The sequence below is a fragment of the Arachis duranensis genome, chromosome 10 (assembly GCF_000817695.3).
Source record: "Arachis duranensis cultivar V14167 chromosome 10, aradu.V14167.gnm2.J7QH, whole genome shotgun sequence".
Classification (NCBI taxonomy): Eukaryota; Viridiplantae; Streptophyta; class Magnoliopsida; order Fabales; family Fabaceae; genus Arachis; species Arachis duranensis.
In genome coordinates, this window is record NC_029781.3 from 95,440,069 (window position 1) to 95,460,608 (window position 20,540).

The 20,540-nt window shown below is 33.8% G+C and overlaps 2 protein-coding genes across 7 annotated transcripts; one reads left to right on the forward strand and one right to left on the reverse strand.

The window, feature by feature from the left end:
• The first annotated feature begins 13,427 nt into the window (after positions 1-13,427).
• Positions 13,428-17,459, forward strand: LOC107471305 (cell division control protein 48 homolog C). 6 transcript variants are annotated; one of them, XM_052255405.1, is made up of 10 exons: positions 13,428-13,975; positions 14,401-14,463; positions 14,799-14,991; positions 15,087-15,239; positions 15,508-15,624; positions 15,741-15,845; positions 16,257-16,322; positions 16,425-16,489; positions 16,569-17,061; positions 17,149-17,459. In XM_052255405.1, the coding sequence occupies exons 3-8, from the start codon at positions 14,956-14,958 to the stop codon at positions 16,452-16,454; spliced, it is 507 nt and encodes a 168-aa protein (XP_052111365.1). In that variant the 5' UTR covers positions 13,428-13,975; positions 14,401-14,463; positions 14,799-14,955; the 3' UTR covers positions 16,455-16,489; positions 16,569-17,061; positions 17,149-17,459. The 6 variants fall into 6 exon arrangements, with proteins under 6 accessions (XP_052111365.1, XP_052111366.1, XP_052111367.1 ...); XM_052255406.1 differs by lacking the exon at positions 14,401-14,463 and having other exon boundaries at positions 16,569-16,900; positions 16,989-17,061; XM_052255407.1 differs by lacking the exon at positions 14,401-14,463 and having other exon boundaries at positions 16,569-16,787; positions 16,989-17,061.
• Positions 17,460-17,519: 60 nt separating this feature from the next.
• On the reverse strand, positions 17,520-18,278 carry LOC107471304 (uncharacterized; the record flags this gene model as incomplete). The annotated part of the gene is given in 2 exon segments (XM_016090747.3): positions 17,520-18,169; positions 18,261-18,278. Coding segments are annotated over 2 exon segments (463 nt in total), but the record flags the coding sequence as incomplete, so codon positions are not given.
• Positions 18,279-20,540: the final 2,262 nt, after the last annotated feature.

The window sequence follows — 20,540 nt, forward strand, 5'->3', positions numbered from 1 at the left end:
CCAAATTGGGGTCTGGGCAGATATAGTGACATGTAATCCTCCTAACACTTTGATTTGGAAATACATGTGGTATAATCAGTGACCACATTTCATCTTTTCCCATGAGTAATTAAATCAAAGAATTGGGCAATTGTTTAAGCTTAGAGGGATTGGGTTGCCAAGGAATTGGAACCCAATCACCTAAGATTGCCAAGGAGATCAATAGATGCTTTGATTGAGGAAGAGATGAAAATGAATTTGATCTGGAGAATACAACATCTCCTGAGCCCAATGAATTCCCCATTTCTGATCTTACCCATTCTCTTTACTTTCTGTCATTTATTTTTGTTCATACCCTAGGTCAAGCTGTCCGACCTGGGATGTTTAGCGACAAGCCGACCGACCTCTTCAGGTCAGACTATCCGACCTCTTCTCAAAGAGCTCGGCCAATGCCCGACCTCTTCTCAAAGAGCTCGGCCAAATCGCCAAAGGAGCCCAAAGTAGGCCCAAAACAGAGGAACACGACCCAAATCCTAGGGCAACCCAAGCCTATAGAGATAAAGGCGGTTCCATTGAAGATACGCTGACCTCAACTCAAAGATAAAGATAAGATAAGATAACTAACTTATCTTATCCAAAAGGTCACATCTCATCATTATAAATACGCTGGAGCACCCAGGTATAACTCATACTCTGATTCTACATAAAACCTGCTTAATACCCTTGCTAACTTAAGCATCGGAGTCCCTTGCAGGTACCCCCCACCCTTCGGTGACAGAGGATCAGCAGCACCATTAGTCCAACAAATCAGACGTACCAGCTCCAGCTGTCATCCACCTGCCGGACACACCAGCTACGACCAGTACGGAAGATCTCATCCGAGATCGACCTCCATTTTCAGGTAACCCTCGGAACAGTGACCTTGAAATTGACTTCTGATTATTATATTGGATATTGATTAATAATCTTCCTCTATCAAATTCTTTTGTATTTTTCATAGGATGGAATAACAACTCACTTGATGGAGAATGGTTGCAGAGATGATTTTGATATGTATATTAGATTGTATTTGATTTTGAAAATAGGATAAGATTAGATACTAGGAATAAAAATACAAAAAATATGACATAAAAATGAATATTTTTATATTTTGTTTAGTGATAAACTAAACATAAAATAAAATAAATAATAAGACACCCAATTTATTTTTTTTCTTCATACAAAATTTAGAAAAAAATATAATGATAAAAAATATAATAATAAAAAATTTATGATAATAATAAAAAATAAAAAATAAATGGCATTTTTTTCAGTTTTTTTGTGTCTTTTTTAATAAAAATTAAAAGACATAAAATATACTAATTCAGTGTCTTAGAAACACAACGTTTGTGTATATTCTTAATTTACGAATATGATTTATGTCTTCGTATTTATATTTCAATATCTTATGCTTGTAATACAACATCATATTAAAAACCAAAATTCTTAAGTTACTATTTATATTTGGATGATTCTCGTAAAATCTTAAAACCTAAAAAAATAGAATGTTTGATTTTATGTTCTTAGACCTAAATCGAAAGTATTAATAATGTATTTTATTTGATGTTTAAAACAATAAATATGACACCCCCATATATAAGTCATATAATATAAAATAATTAACTAAATTAAAATCTAATTTATATTTGCAGCTATTTTCTTTGTGAAAAGTGATAAATTTATTTAGTAGATGTCTCGAAATTAAAAAATTTTTTTACTAAAATTTCATTAAAATTATTTAAAATATGTTTGATTTGTGAAAAAATATAATTGGATTGGTGGTAGATTCTATATAAAAAATATTCTATCAAATTTTCTAAAAATTTTAATAAGTTGTATTGTTGGTTGAATTCTTGGTTGTTTGTTGCAAAATGATTTAGAGTCATCGTTTGTGGATGTATGATAGGGATAACAACGGATTTGGAGGGGGGGATTAAAATCTAAGTTCTTTGAGGGGGTTGACGAGTTTGTTGCATATGTCTTCAACATGGAATCATTTAGATCTCAAGGAGTATCTAAGTATCTGTGCTATAAGTGTCGGTTGTAAGTGGTTAAGAACTTCGGATATAACACTTTACCTCTACCGTAATGCGTTCAAGGATGGGTATTGGATATGAACGGAACATGAAAAAGTGGATGAGAAGGGAATCAACTGATATGTGAATATCTTATACCCATTTTATGCTTATTTTCTAGTTAAATTTAGTAAGTTTCGCTATATTTTAGTGTTAAAATCCTCGTTGGATGCTACTTTGAGTTTTTTTGGTGTTTTTATTATTTCAAGTAAAATTCGGACTAATTGGGCAGAATTTTGTGCAAAAAAGAGGAAGAAAGTGGATATTGTCAACCCTGACCTCCTTGCACTCCAACGAGCATAACTTGAGTTACAAAGGTCCAATTGACGTGGTTCTAATGTCGTTGGAAAGCCAACTTTTAGAGTTTTTCAATGATATATAATAGTTTATACTTTTCTTCTGGAATAATTGCCATGAATGGCGCTAATTGCCGAGCCTGGGGTTTAGCGCCCAAGAAGACAGAACCAGCGCCCAAGCCACTGCCAATTCTGGCGCTGAACGCCAGAAGTGCGGGTCAGCTTCACCCAAGGAAGAATCTTTAGTGCAATTTAGCTTTTAATTGTTATCTTTTATCTTATTTTAGTTATTTTTATTTACAAACAAATTTTTTTAGATTTAGAATTTAATATTTTATTTTAGTTTCAAATCAAAATTAGGTTAGATATAAAAGGGAAAAGATTTACCCCTTGGGACTGACTTCTCCTGGAGGGATCTTCTAACCTCTGCACGTTATACTTTTCAGAACCTTTGTTTTCTCTGAAAGTCATGAGCCACTAAATCTCCTTGTTTAAGGTTAGGAGCTCTGTTTATTTCTATAGATTAAGAGTATTGATTTTCTATTTTAATTAATGTATTGATTCAGTTTCAAGGATTACTTTCGTTCTTCATTTTATGAATCTGGGTGGAACGAGAGTATGACCCTTATTCTAGATGCGTTCTTGTGACCCTTGGAAGAGGTCCCTCACCTGAACACAGCTTGAAAGTAAATTCCTCCTAAATTGCTAATTATTTGAACTAATCTGGATACATGACATATAATTCGTTTAGCTTTGGGTAATTATGATTTTTGTGGCCATAAACTAGATTTTAACTTAACCCTCTAATCGGAATCAAGTGACCAAGACATTTGCGGTTGATGAAGGTTAGAGGAGACTAAATCACTAAGACATTAAGGTTTAGTCAATTACAGTTTGCCATGAAATGAATCTTGCATGATTAAGATAGTTTGTAAGAAAACTTAATCTGGAAAAGCAAACGTCTTTGATACCTTAACTGTTTTCTCTTATTGATTTCTCACAAATTCTCTTATTTGTTTCTTTACTCTTGAATTACTGTTTAATGCTATTTCAAAGCACCAAACCAACTTTTCTGTCAGCCTAGCTAAAGCAATCAGTCGATCATTGTTCCTCAGTCCATCAGTCCTCGTGGGATCGACCCTCACTCACCTGAGGTATTACTTAGATGACCTAGTACATTTGCCGGTTCTGTTGTGGATGTTTCCAAAATTCCGCACCATCAACCAGTCTGCATCAAATTCTAATAGGTTTGAAAGTCGATCAACGAGGGTTCGGGTGGTTAGAAAACTAAACATGAAAGAAATAAATTGGGAAGATAACTAAGAGAGATACAAAAAGATGGTCTTTAATGCAATTGGTGTTACTAATATGGAAGATACTGAACAAGAGACTAACTCGAAGGCAAAGAGATTTTATCATTTGTTAGAATCTGCCGTGAAACTTTTGTTCGAGGGATGCGTTCACTCAAAATTATCTGCCTGTGTTAGAATGATGAGTATTAAGTCGGAGTCAAATAATAACCAAGAGTCTTTTGATAAGTAGGCCACCATTTACAACGAATTTGTACCAGCCAAGATTATTAGCATCCCCCAGAGCCATTATGAGGCAGAGAAGTTAGTTTCAAAATTAAGTCTAAAATCGGTGAAAATCGATTGTTATTTGAATGGTTGTACATTGTATTATAAGGGGCATATAGACCTAACAGCTTGTAGATTTTGTGAAGCACCGACAAGGTAGAGAAAATCGAGATTTTATGTGAAATGAAAAAAGTAAATTAAGAACGTAAAACGTAAAAATTTTAACAAGATTTAAACAGTAAAATTGTCAGATTTAGTACAAATTTTTGTAAAAGTGATATACTCATTTAAAATCGTAATATCAAAAGATTTTAAGAGTTAAATCGATATTCTAGCTACTATGAGCACCGAGGTATCAATTTGAGAGAGAACAGATTGGTAAACGGAAGGTAAAGAGAGTTTCAAACAAAAGGATGCAATACTTGCCTCTAATTTCTAGGCTAAAATAATTGTATGCCTCGATGAGTTTGACCTCTCACATGACATGACATAGTAACAACAAGATAAACAATAGTTTTATGATGCACCCGTCACACAGAGATGATCCAAGGTGTGTGTATTTAAATGTGAATAATATAATCCAAGTTTACGACTAGAAACACAAAAACATAATGACTACAATATCACTGAAGTAAATGTGACCAGAAAATATAAGCACTACGATCCTTTTATTCTACCTCAAAATGCATGATAAGTATACTATTTGCTTTATTCAGAATCATGCAAGTCTAGTTGGGTGATTGTTATTAAGACTTATCCAAGAGGTCGCATCGAGTCTGATGGAACAGAGGATCAGGAACCTTACCAAATTGATGTCCAAATTCTTTCAAAAATAGTGGTTGATACCGATGATCCTATCGCTCTTAAGTTGGCTGTTATGGATGATGACATCATTGACTTTAGGGTAGATGACGAGACACTACCACTAGAGGATGATGATATTCAAGAAGAATGAGGGGATCAATAAAGACGAAGAAGAAGAAGACGGATTTGATGATCAGAAAATTACCTCGGAATAAGAGGATGAACTAGAGAAAGAATGTGATAAATCTGAATAAGGTTAATCTAAATATAGTTTAACTAGTTTATTGTATGTTTAAACTTTATTTAGTAAGATCATATAATTACAATGCACACTAGCGTTAGTTCTATTTTATGTATTTTTTTTAATCAAACTTTGATGAAATTATGATATAATTACATTGTTCAGGTAGGCATGACAACAGGTTGACACGTCACGAGCAAGCCTTATTTTGATTACGACGACGATGACTATCAAGACCCATAGTCATTCTGGCTCTGTTTTTATTTGTTTAGCATCGTTTTATTCCTTCGTGTTTTTATTCTATATATTTATATTTCACATTATATATAGATCATTTATTAAATATTAAGGTCTGTTATAGGTTCAAAAAAAATTTAAAAAACTACCATCAAATTTATCATTGGAATTACCTAACGATAACGATCATCTAATTTAATCAAAGTAATAAAAAAAGACTACGGTCGAAAAAATTCTGATGGTAACATGGCACGAAATCACAATGCGTGCCAAATTTACCGTCGGATAATTTCTGATAGTAACTGACGTCAAATTTTCATAACCTTAATATGAGAATCCAACACTAATTTTGTTGTAAATTTCAGTCGAAAAAAATAAATTTGGCGATAATCAGTTATCAGCGAGGTTTATACTGTCAAGATTTTATCTGATGGTAACTAATTTACCGGCAGATTATTTTTTTATTCTGCGAATAAATCTGACGGTATTAAGCGTTTTTCTTGTAGTGGTAGCCTTGCCTTGAGCCCACGAACATAAATCTTCCTAACTATTTTTCATATCTAGCGTCATAAAAAGTATCATCGCTGCTGGCTTGGGGGTTTCACCTTTTCCATCTTTCAATTTTCTCCCTTTCTAAATTTCTCAGTAATTGACATCTACTTTACAGTGAGGATGAGGTTTGGGGTGATTGCGATATGGGCTGCTGTTGGGGGAATTTTTTGTTTTAATTTATTTTGATTAGGGATAATTTGGTCCAAAAGAATGATTTTAAAAATAATTTTAATGTTGAGGATCATTTTGAATAAAAAAAAATTAGCAACGATTTTGATTTTGATTCTAAATATTAGGGACAAAAAATAATACTTATCTATTTAACATAATAGTATGTGATTGAATATATGTATATATATTTTTTTACACTACAAGTATATAAAAATTAAATTATATTATACATTGCATATCATGGATTTTATTTTGATGTTTCTCGGATATTTATAGTCTAATACAATGACTAATAATTTTTTGGGTAAAGTATACTTTTTTATCCCTAAAATTCTTGAATTTTTTTAAAATTACCCTTAACATTTAACTTGATTTAATTTTATCCTTAACATTATTTTAATAAGTTTCAATTCTACCCCCTATCGTCAATTTTTTTATAGTCAATAATTAGTCACTTTTTTCCTTTCAATTTTATCCTTAATAAAAATTTTAATTTTAACCTTCACTAAAAAAAAATCTAATTTAATCCCAATCCCATCAATTTCATCCTCTATCATCCATCCCTCTCTTAGGTTACCATCACCATCATCTATTCATCTTCCCAACAAATAACAACATTAACAACCACCATTACCCACGCATTCCACCGCCACTAATATTGCCTACACAATCCAACCAATTCATCTTTCAAATTCAAAATCATCATCATTAACGACTTCGTTTAGTTCCCATTTGCCCCAATCTCAATCGTTGAACTCCTCCCTTTAAAACCTGCAAAATTAGTAAATAATTATCCAATAAATTAGTTTATTAATCCAAAAAATTTAAAAATGGAATTTTATAATTTAATGAGGTAGAGCTAACTAAAATAAGAATTTTGACACTAATTTTAAAAAATTTGACTAAAAAAAAGCCCGAACTGACCAAACTGAATCCATATTGGGCCCAAGGCCCAACCCAATGTAACCTATACTTAAGTGAATTCAGCTTCTTCTTCCTCATTCAGGAGAATTGAGAAGCATGCTGGAAATGGTGAAGGGGGCACCAAACCCTTTCTATTATTCATCTCCTCTTTCCTTGGACCATAACTTTCAATTCGGAACTCCGATTGATGAGCCGTCAGTGGCCACGTGTTCGTTTTGTATTTTTCTACAAAATCCACCCAAAATTTTGGTAAGGAATAAGCTATTTCTCGCCCAGTCTCTCTCTCCTTAAATTAAAAAATATTAGGTTTTTGGGCATTGAGATTTTGTGATTTAATGATGTTATGTGTGCTCAAGTGGTGAGAAATCGCTAGGCTTTGCCCCAATTTCTTGTTGGTAAGGTGAGAAATATTTAACACTTGTGAAATTGTGTATATAGCAAACCCTATATTGATTTAGTGGTATTTATATGATATTAGATTGAATTAGATGTATTGGTGGCAAATTTATGGAGTGGGAAGATTGAGTTTCGGACTTGGTAGCTGAATTTTCCGTTGGTATGCATTTGGAGCCGCAGATTTTGTGGAATAGTGGTAAATTGTGACGTTCTGGGTTTTTATGAGAAAATCGACCAAGGTATGGTTTTGGTTTCTCATATTTAATATATAATATTTTGTAAAAACTTAGGCTAGATGACTTAGGATAAGTTGAATTAAAAATGTTGGAGTTTGATTGGTAGTTTAGTTGACAATGTATGATTGAATTTAATGAGGCAAGATAGATTTAATGGTTTTATGATATGAATGTAGTTGATGTGGTGAAAAGATTGATGAATAATAATTTTGATGGTGATAACCGAGAATATTGGATATAGATATATGAATGTTAATGATTGTATTGGTATGATTAAACATGTTGGAATGAAATATATTCAAAATTAAGGTATGATTGATTGTGGTAGGATGTGGAGATTTTGTTGCTGAAAATGGTATGTTGTGGTGCTGGTTGTATATATAGAATGTTGGTGTTGAGTTTGATTTGGTGAAAATAGAGGTTTAAGAACTTTTGTGAAAAATATAATTTTTTGCCGAACTTTGCCGAGCCATAACTTGGTTTTCGAATCACGAAATTCTTTCAAACTTATTTCATATAAAAATTGGGTCTGTGAAGTTTATGTCGTTCAAAGAACGGATGAAAAATATTTTAAAATGAAAAAGTTATGTGCGTCGGAAGTTCGATGTGCAAAATTAAAATTCTGCAACACTTAGCATTTTTACCAATTCTGCAGAACTTGCGTACACGACACCGCACGCGATGCGACCAACCCCTTTGGGTTTGGCATCTCGCGTACGCAAGTAGAGTGCTGGCGTACGCGAGCAGTGATTTTTTAGGGGTTGTGTATGCGACAACCTGCACGCGACGCGACTAACCCTTTCGGGTTGGGCATGTCGCGTACGCGAGCGAGGAAAAACGCACCCACGCGTACGCGTGACCCACGCGTATGCGGGATCCCTATTTTCAGCAAAATGAATTTTATGTTTTAAAACCTAATTTTGAACCTCTAAACCTCTATTTTTATTCTTTTAGCCCCTTAGGCCTTAGTGGTATGCCTAGTGATGGGGTGAAGCTAGAAAAGGATAGTAACTTGGGAGTGAAGCAAGTTGCGGAGTAATGAATTATGATTGTGTGGTGGTGATTTCGAGCTTGCGAAGTGTTGACTGAACTAATGTAATTATGATGATGATGATAATGATTTTCAATTGAGAAAGAAATGGGTTGATGAGGATAATGACACTAAGGTATGGTAGTTATTGAATTTGAATGAATTGAATGAGATAGAGGTGACCGGGTAAGAGGCGGTGGCAATGAACACTCGCTCTGGGTATACGTTAAAGAAGTGTAGAGATGTTGAGAATATATGGAAAATAAATTAATGATTGAATGATTATGAATGAATTAGAATAATAATGAAAATGAACTTGAATTTGATTGTGATATACCTCCAGGTAAGATGCAGTGGTGTTATCCACTTGCTCTGGGTAAGAAGCGAGATTGCCGGGTAAGATGCAGTGGTGTTATCCACTTGCTCCGGTTAAGAATTCGAAACTCTGGATAAGATGCAAGGGTTGAGTTCTGACATCGCTTGCTCTGGGTTGAGAACTATAACACCACCTGATGAGTAAGAGGCAGGGTGAAGTTTTCCTCTGCTTCGAGTATGCGGGTAAAATGCAAGGGGTTGCGGCGTTGTCCTACTTGCTCCGTGTTTGGTGTTCTGTCCAGGGTTAGCTACCGAACATGTCAGGTTTGGTTTTATAACCGACAGATGAGACTCATCAACCATAGGACAGGCATACATCATGTGCATTTGTTTGTTTGCTTTGGTTTGCATTCTTGGGTTTGCCTAATTGATATTCATATTTAACTGCTATGTGTTCTATTTGCTGTATCTATAAACTAACTGTGTTTTCTTTGTCTGCTTTGTTTGTCTGTGCAACTGAGATCCCCCTCATCTGGTAGAGGAGTGACGAGAACAATTCCACCGAAGTTTTAGAGGATTGGGGGAAGTTGAGAGATTGAGGGAATGAATTTGAATTAAGTTAGAACTAAGAGCCTTAGACGATTACCCTGTTTATGGTTTCCATTTGAAATCCTTAAGTTTTATGATCTGAGTGTCGGAGTTCTAGGATTGCTTCTGGGTTTTCTGGGACCTTATATATTATGTATGTGGGCACCACTACCATGCTGAGAACTTCCGATTTTCATTCCATACATGTTGTTATTTTTTAGATGCAGGTTGAGAAGCACCACACTGTATATTTTGGAGACTCTGAGGAAGCGAAGAACTCTTGGGACTCAGGGTTGTAATTTATTTATATTTATATTTATATGTGTATATAGATTCTCCACTTTGTATCTTATGTTTGTCCCTCTTAGAGGCTGACTCAGAGAAACAGGTTGTCGAGTTTTTGTTTTGGGTAACTTTGGGGTGTATATATATGTATATGTATACTCTGGTCAGTCTTTGCTTCGCTGGCCAAGCCTAGAGCTTGTTAATTGCATTTTGGAACTCTGATCTTATACATATATTATCATTTCTGTTCAATCTTATCTACCTTTCTACTTTTATCGGATCGTGAGTGTTGCATTGTTCTGCTTGTATTTCGTTCAATAAATTTTCTTCAAAAGGCTCCTAGATAATTTACAATTATTGAGCTATTTTTTATATTTAAAATATAAAGTTTCCAGTTGAACCGACAATGTGGTATCACAGTCACTAGGACAAACATTCATGTATGCATGCATATATGTGACTTTGTTTGGGTGTGCATATTGTAATTGGTTTGCCTATGTGAATAGTTATGTTTAACTGCTAATTGTCATACTTCATGCAACTGCTTTGATTGTGTTTGAACCTCTTTACTTTTGTTTGTGATTGAAATTGTTTGGTTTGTGGTGATTTGGATGCTGATTGAGTTATTTGGGCCTGAGGCCGTGGCTGGTATATTTGAGGTCTAGTTCTGTATAAAATATTTAACTGGTTCAGCATAGACTTAATGAACATATGCTTGGAACAGGATGATCGTTTATACAACTTAGGTAACTTCCTTTATGTTTATGGTCTAGTAAGGTATGAAAAATCAAATTGGTTCAGCATAGACTTAATGAACCTATGCTTGGAACAGGTTGGTCATTCATACTGTCTAGAAAAACTTTTAAGATTTTACAAGAAAGGAAAAATGTTTTGGATTTTGAGGAATTAACCAGGTTCTCTTTAAAAAGGATTTTTGGATTTTTGAATGTGAATCTTTGGTTTTTGAAAAGACACATAAGATGAGCAATGATCATTGTACTTTAGAAACAGTTTATTTTACGTATCTTATTATAACAATTCTGTAACCCTATAACGAGAACCAACGAGGACGATGTTCTCACTCCCTTACAGGTTTTCCCTTTTCAGGACATGGACGAAGAAGTTATGAAGACTTTATCTCTAGTTTAGTTTTACGATATTTTTGGTATTGTTTTAGATATTATATTTTCCCTCGCCTTTATCTTTACCAATTTTGTAAGAGGGATAAGAATTTATGATATGAATGTTCGTAGCGTCTTGCCACCTCTATTTTATATCTTAGGTGTAAAGTTTTATGTGGTAGGGTGTTACATTCCCCTTAAAACTCCGGCCCTATTAATGCCACCAAAAATAACCATTTAATGTGTCATTAAATCTAAGTAATTTCTCTCCACACAACCGGAGCACGTGCTCTGCCTTGACGACGTTGGAAAATTCCACCACGAGCTAGGACTATCTTACGGCTGCAATGTTACACACTTCATCCTCCCCACTCGCTCTTCTTGCAAATCTACCATCGCACCAACAGTAAGATCTGACTAGGGTTTGCTAATTTTATAGAAAACTTTTTTTTTATCGTGGAACAAATTTTTTTTTTTTTGAAGAACTAGATGAAGTTGATGATGATGATCTTCAATTTGAAAAATAAATTTGTTAGGAAAAATTATGGTAGAAGAGAGGTGCTAATGATTATGGTAACATAAGAGAAGATGAGGAGATAAAAGGTGAAATAGGAATTATATTAAGATTTTCTAAAAAATTAAGAGTTAAAATTAAAATTTTGATTAAGGATAAAATAAAAAAATATTGATTAATTATTGAATGCCAAAAATTAATGGCAGGAATGGAATTGAAATTTAGTTAAAACGTTTTTGATAATATTAAATCAAATTAAACGTAAAAAATCATTTTAAAAAATTTAAAAATAATAGAGACAAAAACATTATTTTATTTTAATTTTTTTTACCGTAAATCATTCGTCTAAGACAAATGATATAGACTACACAATATTTTTTATAGAGATAAAATTCGAATTCCTAACCTTAAACCAATGATGTTATGATAATCACGAATGATATAAAAGGAAAGAAGCCAAAGCTTTAAGATTCGAAAAGTAGTTTCTGGTGGGTTGGTAATTTGGTTCAGATGAACCCACTTCCACTTATGCACTTGAGGACAATCTAGCTGAGAGCATTAAGCACTCTTCTCATTAATAATTATCTTACGTTATATCCTTCATTTTATTTTATTTTATTTTTCATAATTAATAATTGCAGCAAGTGACCGATTCTTTTCATCCACCAATGACTTCGTTGCCCTGATTCCGTACTACTCAAAGGCTCAAACTTTTTTTAGAAAATATTTTAAATGTTATTTGAAAAAGAATTATATGAAATATCTTGCCTTTGATCATGAATCCATTTTTTCAGAATAACATAGCATGTCATTTGTCATTTTTTATCTATTATATATAATAAGGATATGAGAAAAATATTATTTATAAAACTTAAATAAAAAAATATAAGTTACTTATATCATCTTGCTTGATAAATTTTACATTTGTTATTATTAAACATATTACATGTGTAAAGAAAATGAAATGGATTAAAAAGCATGCTAATATATATTTTTTATTTTCTACGATATTCTTAAATCCAACCGATCAAAAACTAATTCATTACGAATTAAAGTTCTATTAAAAATCTGTTATTAGCTAATAAATTATTATAAATTCAAATTTTTAACATTTAATTAAATAAACTAATGAATTAATTACTAGACCAATTTATATATATATACTTTTCATCTTATCATGCAAGCTCTTGTGAAGCGAGGATAAAATTATTACCTTCTATTTTTGTTAGTTTCTTTAATTTTAAATATCATTAATTTATTATTGACGATCTTATCATTAGTTTTTCCTTACAACCCTTTATATAAATATGTTTCTTACATTCAAGATAAATTATAGTGATCGATTCAATATTATGAACACCATTTTTTAATATACGTGTGTAAAAAATTTTCCCTTTATAACTGATACGTTTACATTTTATTTTATATTATCCTCCATCCTACTAAAAGTTGATTTTTTTTTAGTAATCCTTTAAAAACTAAATTGGAGTTAAAAAAAATACAAGGATTAATTTTATTAAAAGAAAAAGAAAAAGGATAAATTGGTATTTGCAGATTAATAATATACTAAGAAAAATGTTAAGTGACCAACAATTATTTTTTATTTGAATTAACATAAGTTAATTCCCTCCTTTCACAGTAATTGTTTCAATTAAAATGACACACGGTATGATGATAAATTAATACGTACCGATACGTTTAAAACGTGGACAAATAACAATAAGCCATGTGGAATTTATTTTCCACGTCAGCATTTAATTTTTTCTTTTTTAAATATATAATATATCACCACTTTTACTAAAACACCCTTTTAATAAAATAAAAATAAAAAATAAATTGTATTTAATTTTAATAAAAAGACTTAAACATCCTTCTTTTATTTGATTAGACAAAAATACCCTTTTAAATTAATCAAATTATACAATTCAATTAATCTTAATTTTATAATTTCAAATAATTAAAACAACAATAAAAACATATTAAAAAAATAAAAAATCAAAATTGTTCTTCGTCTAGGTTAGAAACCTTCATCCTTCTAAAAGAAAAACCTTCATCGTTCATGCCTAAAGTTTCTTCATCTTCTTCATCTTCTTCTCTCCTCTTCCTATCCTCTCTCGCTGCTCTTGGATCTCTCTCATCGCACGACGCCATTGTTTTGCTGTGATGCCCTAGTCAATTACCCAACCTAGCAACCTTAGCTCCACACACCGGCTAAACGCGAACCAATCCCTCCCATCACCCTCGAGCTCCTCCTTCCTCTCTCCGTCATCGATCTCACTCCCTCACCTCCGTCCATCTTCCGCCGCCGTCGCCGAAACGAGCTTTGAAGAAGGTGAATCATTGAAGTGCCTTGCGGAAGGGCTTTGGGAATTGACAGTGCTGGTATCACCGTTCTTCTTCCGGGGAACTGCAATGGTGGCTATGAAGGAGGTGATTCCAAGGACAGGCCCGTTCTTTGTGTCGGCGTTCTGGCTAATACCTGCCGGGTTCCTCCTCATCGGGTTCGCTGCTTCAAGGGGAAGACCGTTCCCTTCGGGACTCAATGCCTGGCTCTCAATCTCTCTCTTTGCATTAGTTGATGCAGCTTGCTTTCAGGTCTGTTCATATCTTATGCTCTCAAAAGTTATGAAATTTTTCATGGCAGTATATTTGTTACTTCCTTAGTTTGTTTGTTTAGAATGAAGGGGAATTGAAAGCAATGCTAATTGATTGGAATGCTTTAAGAATTGGCATATTGCATGCTTTGATTCCAGACTCATTCAGTATTGAAATTCAACTCATGATCATCCTTTTGTCTCTGTTCTAAGTCTTCTTCTCACCTTTGTGCCCATCTATATAAATACTGAAAACCTCATCAACTCATTCCAACTTGCCCAAAGCATTTAAAGCAATACACATTTTCTTCTTCTCTTTTTTGTTTCCTTTCATCCCACCCAATTTTGTTTCCTCATTCTTGGGTTCATAGTTAACCATGAAGTTCATAGGGTCAGTGTTAGCGATGACTTTTGCTCTGGTTTTAGCCTCAACCTCAGCATCAGATCCTAATGCTCTTCAAGACCTCCGTGCTGCAGACACTGCATCTGGTATATCTTATATTTCTCTAACTATCTCTTCTCCTTTGATGTTTCTATTCTCTTGTGATATGTGTGTCTAGAACAACAACAACATAATAATCATTATATTTGATCCTTTGGTTTTCTTTCAATTAACTCCAACTAACTCACTATTAGGCCTACCAACTACTTTAATATTGCTTCCTTTTTCATAATATGGTGCACCCACTTGCATATGACTACTAATTAAGGTTTCGTTGTTAACACAACATAAAAAGTTCATTTTTTTTAAGTAGATTAAACATAGCCCAGACCTCAAAAATCATTGGCTGGTTGACATGGGTAGTGTGTGATTGAAAAAACAGGTGTTAAGGTGAATGGATTCACGTGTAAAGACGCTGCAAAAGTGAATGCATCTGATTTCTCATCAAACATATTAGCAAAACCAGGAAATGGGAACTATCTCAGGATCTTACAAGGTGTCTTGGAGATTGGTGGAAGGAACCTTGGTCTCATGAAGATATGGATAAGCTTTTTTGCACAATGTCTGATTTTCAGGTTCCCTAGATTTGTTTACTTTGTCTTATTATTGTTTTTATAATGTTATTATAATTGTTAAAAATGTTACTCATATTTATGGGGTATTCATGCAGGAAGCAGTGAAAAAGGTGCAACCTTCATTAAGAAGAGAGGGCTTCTCATCCGTTCCCAATGTGAAATGGGAAGATGTTGGGGGCCTTGATTGTTTAAAGGAGGAGTTTGAATCCAGTATAATAAGGCCGATAAAATATCCCGAGGTTTATCAGGTATTTTTCCGAAGCACACTTTATTTTCTTGTCCTAAAGTCTAACCTAGAGAAAACTTGCTATTAGATTAAACAAGCTTCCTTGTCCATATAATGGGCTTTCGTATTCTCTGAGTATTGGTTTGATAGCAGTCTCTTAATTCTTGCAGTAATTGCATTTTGTCATTTGAAAAGTGATGAATTGATTTTTGCCTCCCCTCTTTCCGTTGAAAATAGTGGTTAGTTTAATTTCATTGGTTGATGAATGTTATTGGGTTTATCTATTTCAGACATTTGAGGTGGAAAATGAGACGGAAATTTTGCTTTTTGGGCCCCCTGGTTGCGGTAAAACTCTTATTGCCAAAGCTGTTGCCAATGAGGCAGGAGCTAATTTCATTCATATTAAGGTCTATTTAAATACTTCATCTTTTGTTATTGATTTTTGGTTTTGCTTTTGCTTTACTGAAACGTACACTATATCGAATAAACCCTTATTTTAAATTGCTTTTGTTGAATTATTCAGGGGCCTGAACTCTTAAATAAATTTGTTGGAGAAAGTGAGCGAGAAGTTCGACGAGTGTTTAGTCGTGCAAGGGCATGTTCACCCTGTATAGTATTTTTTGACGAGGTTGGTAATTTTATCACTTAATGAATGTTCACTATAATATTTGACACGATTTTATCTGAATTAACTATAAAAGTCATTTCCTGTGTTTTTAATTATTCATTGTTAAGTGCAAGTACCTGTGCTAGAGGGGAGGGAAGCTTTAAACAAGTTATGTGGCTGATCTGTTAACTTATTTTGCTTATACAGAGAGTGCTATTTTGATTACGTTTGTGCAATTTTTTCAGAATGTTGTGTAAGGATCCCAATACTGAGTTAGTTAGAGAAGTTAGTCATTATAAATGAAAGGTAGGAGAAATTATTTAGTCTCTTGGGAGAATTTGAGACCAACTCTTGAATTATGGTTTCTTGTATTCTGTTACTTTGATTTGGGAATAATACCTGTTCTTTATTACTATTTTTAATCAATTTTAGGTGGATGCTCTATCAACCAAACGTGATTCGAAAGGTGGATCGGTAGTCGAACCAGTTGTGAACCAGGTCAAACAATTACTAATTATTGGATAAATAATTCTCATGTTGTTATCGTACTACTGATTTAATTCTGTTATTAAAAAATGACACCATTGTTTGCAATTGTAGTTACTTATTGAGCTAAATGGTGGTGACTAGCGCCAAGATGTTTTTGGTATTGGTGCTACAAATAGGTAAAATTTTGTTCACCATACCTAATTAGTTATTTTTCTTCCCATCTCATTGCACTGAAGTAAACTTCTCATTTTCCAGGCCCGATGTGATGGATGAGGCTCTCCTCCGTTCTGGTAGACTTGGTAAATTTCTTTACGTTCCTGTGCCGAATGCCGACCAGCGATTTTCAATATTGAAAGCTCTTGCAAGGAAGAAGCCTGCTGATTCTACTGTGGATTTGAGAGCCATAGCTGAAAAGAGGCACAGCTTTAAAATTTGTGTTGGAAGTTACAGAACTTATTATCTCATGGATCAAATGTATTTTGTTTAGCCATCTAGTTATAGTTTATAAAGTTAAAAGCGTCCAATTTACATCAGTATTGAACCTGTGTGGAAACGTCAAATTTTGCTTAATGCAGAAGCTTTTTGAGGTTATCTTTGTGGAATTTCAAAATGTAAATGGCTTCATATGTAAGTTACAAATTACATGGCATGTATTCTTGTTTTCTATTTCTGCAGAAGCATGTCCCAAGGAGAGAATGTTTCCACAGATCTCAGTATTTGGTTAAAAGAGAAATGGAATCCTGGAGAGGTAATCATCATCTTACACTGTGTTCTAACTGTTAATGTTGGTAAAAAAATGGTCTTCTATTTTAATTTATTTTTATTCAAATCTCAGATTCCCGAAGAAGCTCCTCCAGATTCAGTTGTTCGGTAGAAATTCACAAACACAACGCTCTGTACTATGTTAACAAGATTCAACAGTGATGTTAGTTGTATTTTTATTATGTTTGATTATGTCAGATCAAGAGCATATCAAAAATTGCTCTGGCTTTAGGATAGTTGATTTATATCAATTGATTTTGCAAAGAACCGAGTGAATATTCAAAGGCCTTTAATGTAAGTCATAACGGTTAAAATATTCCGATCTCATTTTGAGCCAGAATCATAAAATATATAGTTCTTGCATTGGATGCCATATAGATTGAATCTTCTTTTTGTAATTTTCCAAATTTCATATTACGAGAGTAAAAAAAAAACATATGTACATGAACCAGAAATGACTATGCTGAGAATGGAAGACTTAATTGAAGCCTAAGTAATTCCATTGAAAGCATGCCTATTTTTACAACTAGAGTATGTACATAACTTTGAAATATGCTAAACAAAAGGAAATTACATATATCTAAATCAAAGAATTTTTCTTCTTCTTCTTCTTCTTCTTCTTCATAATCAAAAGCAAAGTGCAATCTGATTAGACACTAGAAATGTGATCAGTGCCAATATCTGATCCAATAGTAGATCTATGAAATGTGAAAGATTCAGCCAATTTCACTGCATCTGAGACTCTAAGCCTTGTTCCTTGTTGACCTACAACAGTGGCTGCAACCTTAGCTGCTATTGAACCTATGCTTTTCAAATCAGATATGCCTCTTAGAACACCATAAAGTATGCCGCACGCATATGCATCTCCGGCACAAGTATCTACCGGAACACATGGAAACGGGGGAATGTATACGGCTTCACCCATTAGACTGATGTAGGAGCCTCTATGACCGTCAGTTACTGATACTAGCGGAACAAAGTGGCTCAGATACCTTGTAACCAAAGCAGAGCTTTCCTTTGCGTCGAAATTGCAGAGCGATCTGGCCTCATCACTGTTTGCGAAGATTAAATTCGCATGATTCCCAATAATTTCCCTGATGAAAGAAGAAATTGCAGCATGGAAAGGAATGAACTCTGGGTCTGCATAAATCTATGGAGAATAATGTCAAGTAATAATAATCTTACCAGAAATCATCATAGTGTCTTCGGAACTACACTCATACTCAACACTTAAATCCTCAGATTGATGACCATCCTTATACGACTCTTTGCCATCATTCTCCATGACTGAACTTAAAATTTTAACATGTTAGGTACTAACTAAATGCTAGGAGAATGGAATAGGCAAAATGAACTAAACTTTTTTTTTAATTAAAATTATTGGTCAATCAAATCCTATGAAACCTAAGAGCTATTAGTGCATAAGAGTGTTAAAACAGTTTTTCATACTTAAAAAAATTCGAAGAAACATGTGGAAGTCTAAGCTCAACTTCTAGGTGTTTTCACAGTTTTCTTAGTCATCCCTTGCATTTTCTCAACAGGTTCAATTCAATTTTCTTCTGAATTTCTTGAATTTCTGTGTGTGATTGATTTTCCCTTTTTTGCTTTCAATTTTCCATTAGTTTCTGATAAAGTAAATTCATTTATCATGTGTTTCCCAGTTACAGTTTACTACTTGTGTAACTGATTATTCTTTTCTTTTCTTTTTTCGTACAAAAAATCCAGTTTTCTATGAATATGATTATGGAAAACAGAAGCTTAACATCATTCAATTGTTAGGAAATATGGCTTCGGGCAAAGATGAGACAAAGGTAGAATTCTGAAAATAAGGCAACATTTCTTGTGAAATTGACTGTATTTGTTGTTGTTAATTACTTAGTTATGTTTTGTAATAGTACTGTCCAGGAGAAGATGGCAGAAACTGAGTTTTTATCACCAGTGGTGAAGTCTCTAACAAGAGATGCAGAAGAGAGGAGGGAAGCAGTGGGACTGCTACTAGAACTCTTTGATCTTCCTGTAGTTCGAGGGCAAATTGGAAGAATTCAAGGGTGCATTGTAATGTTAGAATGATCTTCCTGCTTGAGGTATAAATCACTCAAGTTGTCAAACAGCTACCCTAATAATTGAAGCATAGAAGACAGTTGTTTGCTTTATAAGCATTGGAGAATAATCTGAGTCTGTCCATATCAATACTAGAGGGAAACAAAAAGGAAATATTCTTTTTTCTAGTGGAAATTTGTATTATTAAGGGTCTTTTTTAATACCTTACTGTAAGTTTTTGTGCTCTTGTCATGTTTGGGTCACATTGATTTTTGTTGATATAAGTACTGTAACATTGCTTTGTCATGTACCAACAGAGGGAGAATTCTTCTGTGTATTATTTTTCTTGTCTATAAGATTTTTTGTGTGTAAAGAACATTAGTTACTATATTGAAAGGGATTTTAATTTTAGTCCACATCTTCTCTATTTGGACTTGTTATTGTTTCTATCTTACCATTCCTTTTATTTTAAATCATTTCTAATATAAGGCCCCTGAAAAGAAATTGGGTTTGGCTACCAGTCAACCAAGTTGGTGTTGGGGGACATTTTCACTTACAAGTCAGCAAGGATATTCAGCTTAACAATTTCAACAAGCATATTCAACAGTTTCATATTTCAAGCTTTCAACAAGGATATTCAGCTTAACAATTTCAACAAGCATATTCAACAGTTTCATATTTCAAGCTTTCAACAAGGATATTCAGCTTAACAATTTCAACAAGTATATTCATATTCATAACCGTTTCATATTTCCAGTACAAATCAACAAAACAACAAATTTTCAAGATTTTAACAGGCATGTAAAACACAGAACAAATCAACAAAACAACATAATTCATAACAGAAAAAGATTCAAGCATATTCATATTCATAACAGCAAATCAGCAAGAAGTGCAGAAAAAAAGTAAGTTTACAACTTACAAGTGCAATGCAGAATAGAGCGGGTGTAATGCATTTCACAGAGCAATCATTAAACTTCAAGTGCAGAACAGAGCAGAAGCAGATTACAGAACTGGAGCTTACCTGTTTGACAGAGTCACAGAGTAGAAGAAGAAGAAGAAAAATTCTTTGATTTAGATATATGTAATTTCCTTTTGTTTAGCATATTTCAAAGTTATGTACATACTCTAGTTGTAAAAATAGGCATGCTTTCAATGGAATTACTTAGGCTTCAATTAAGTCTTCCATTCTCAGCAATGGCGACTGGGCGAGGGCGACGGCGCTGGAACGGCGAGTTCGACTGCGCGGCAACGGCGACTTCGCGGCAACGGCGAGTTCGCGGGTGGCGGGTCTGTATCTGTCCTGTTCCTACTCCCTTGGTTGAGTCGGTTCCTTCAGAGTTCAGACCGGCGGTGAGACGAAGAGGATGACGGCGGGCGGCTGGGGGCTGGGGGCTGGGTGAGTGAGGTGAGGCGGACTGGCGG

What these genes read in the sequence shown, in the direction of transcription:
- LOC107471305 (XM_052255405.1), top strand. Translation starts at nt 14,956, where the DNA reads ATGGATAAGCTTTTTTGCACAATGTCTGATTTTCAG. An exon ending in CTAATTTCATTCATATTAAG is followed by an intron (nt 15,625 to 15,740) that starts GTCTATTTAAAT and finishes TGAATTATTCAG; the next exon opens with GGGCCTGAACTCTTAAATAA. An exon ending in TCGAACCAGTTGTGAACCAG is followed by an intron (nt 16,323 to 16,424) that starts GTCAAACAATTA and finishes TTGCAATTGTAG; the next exon opens with TTACTTATTGAGCTAAATGG.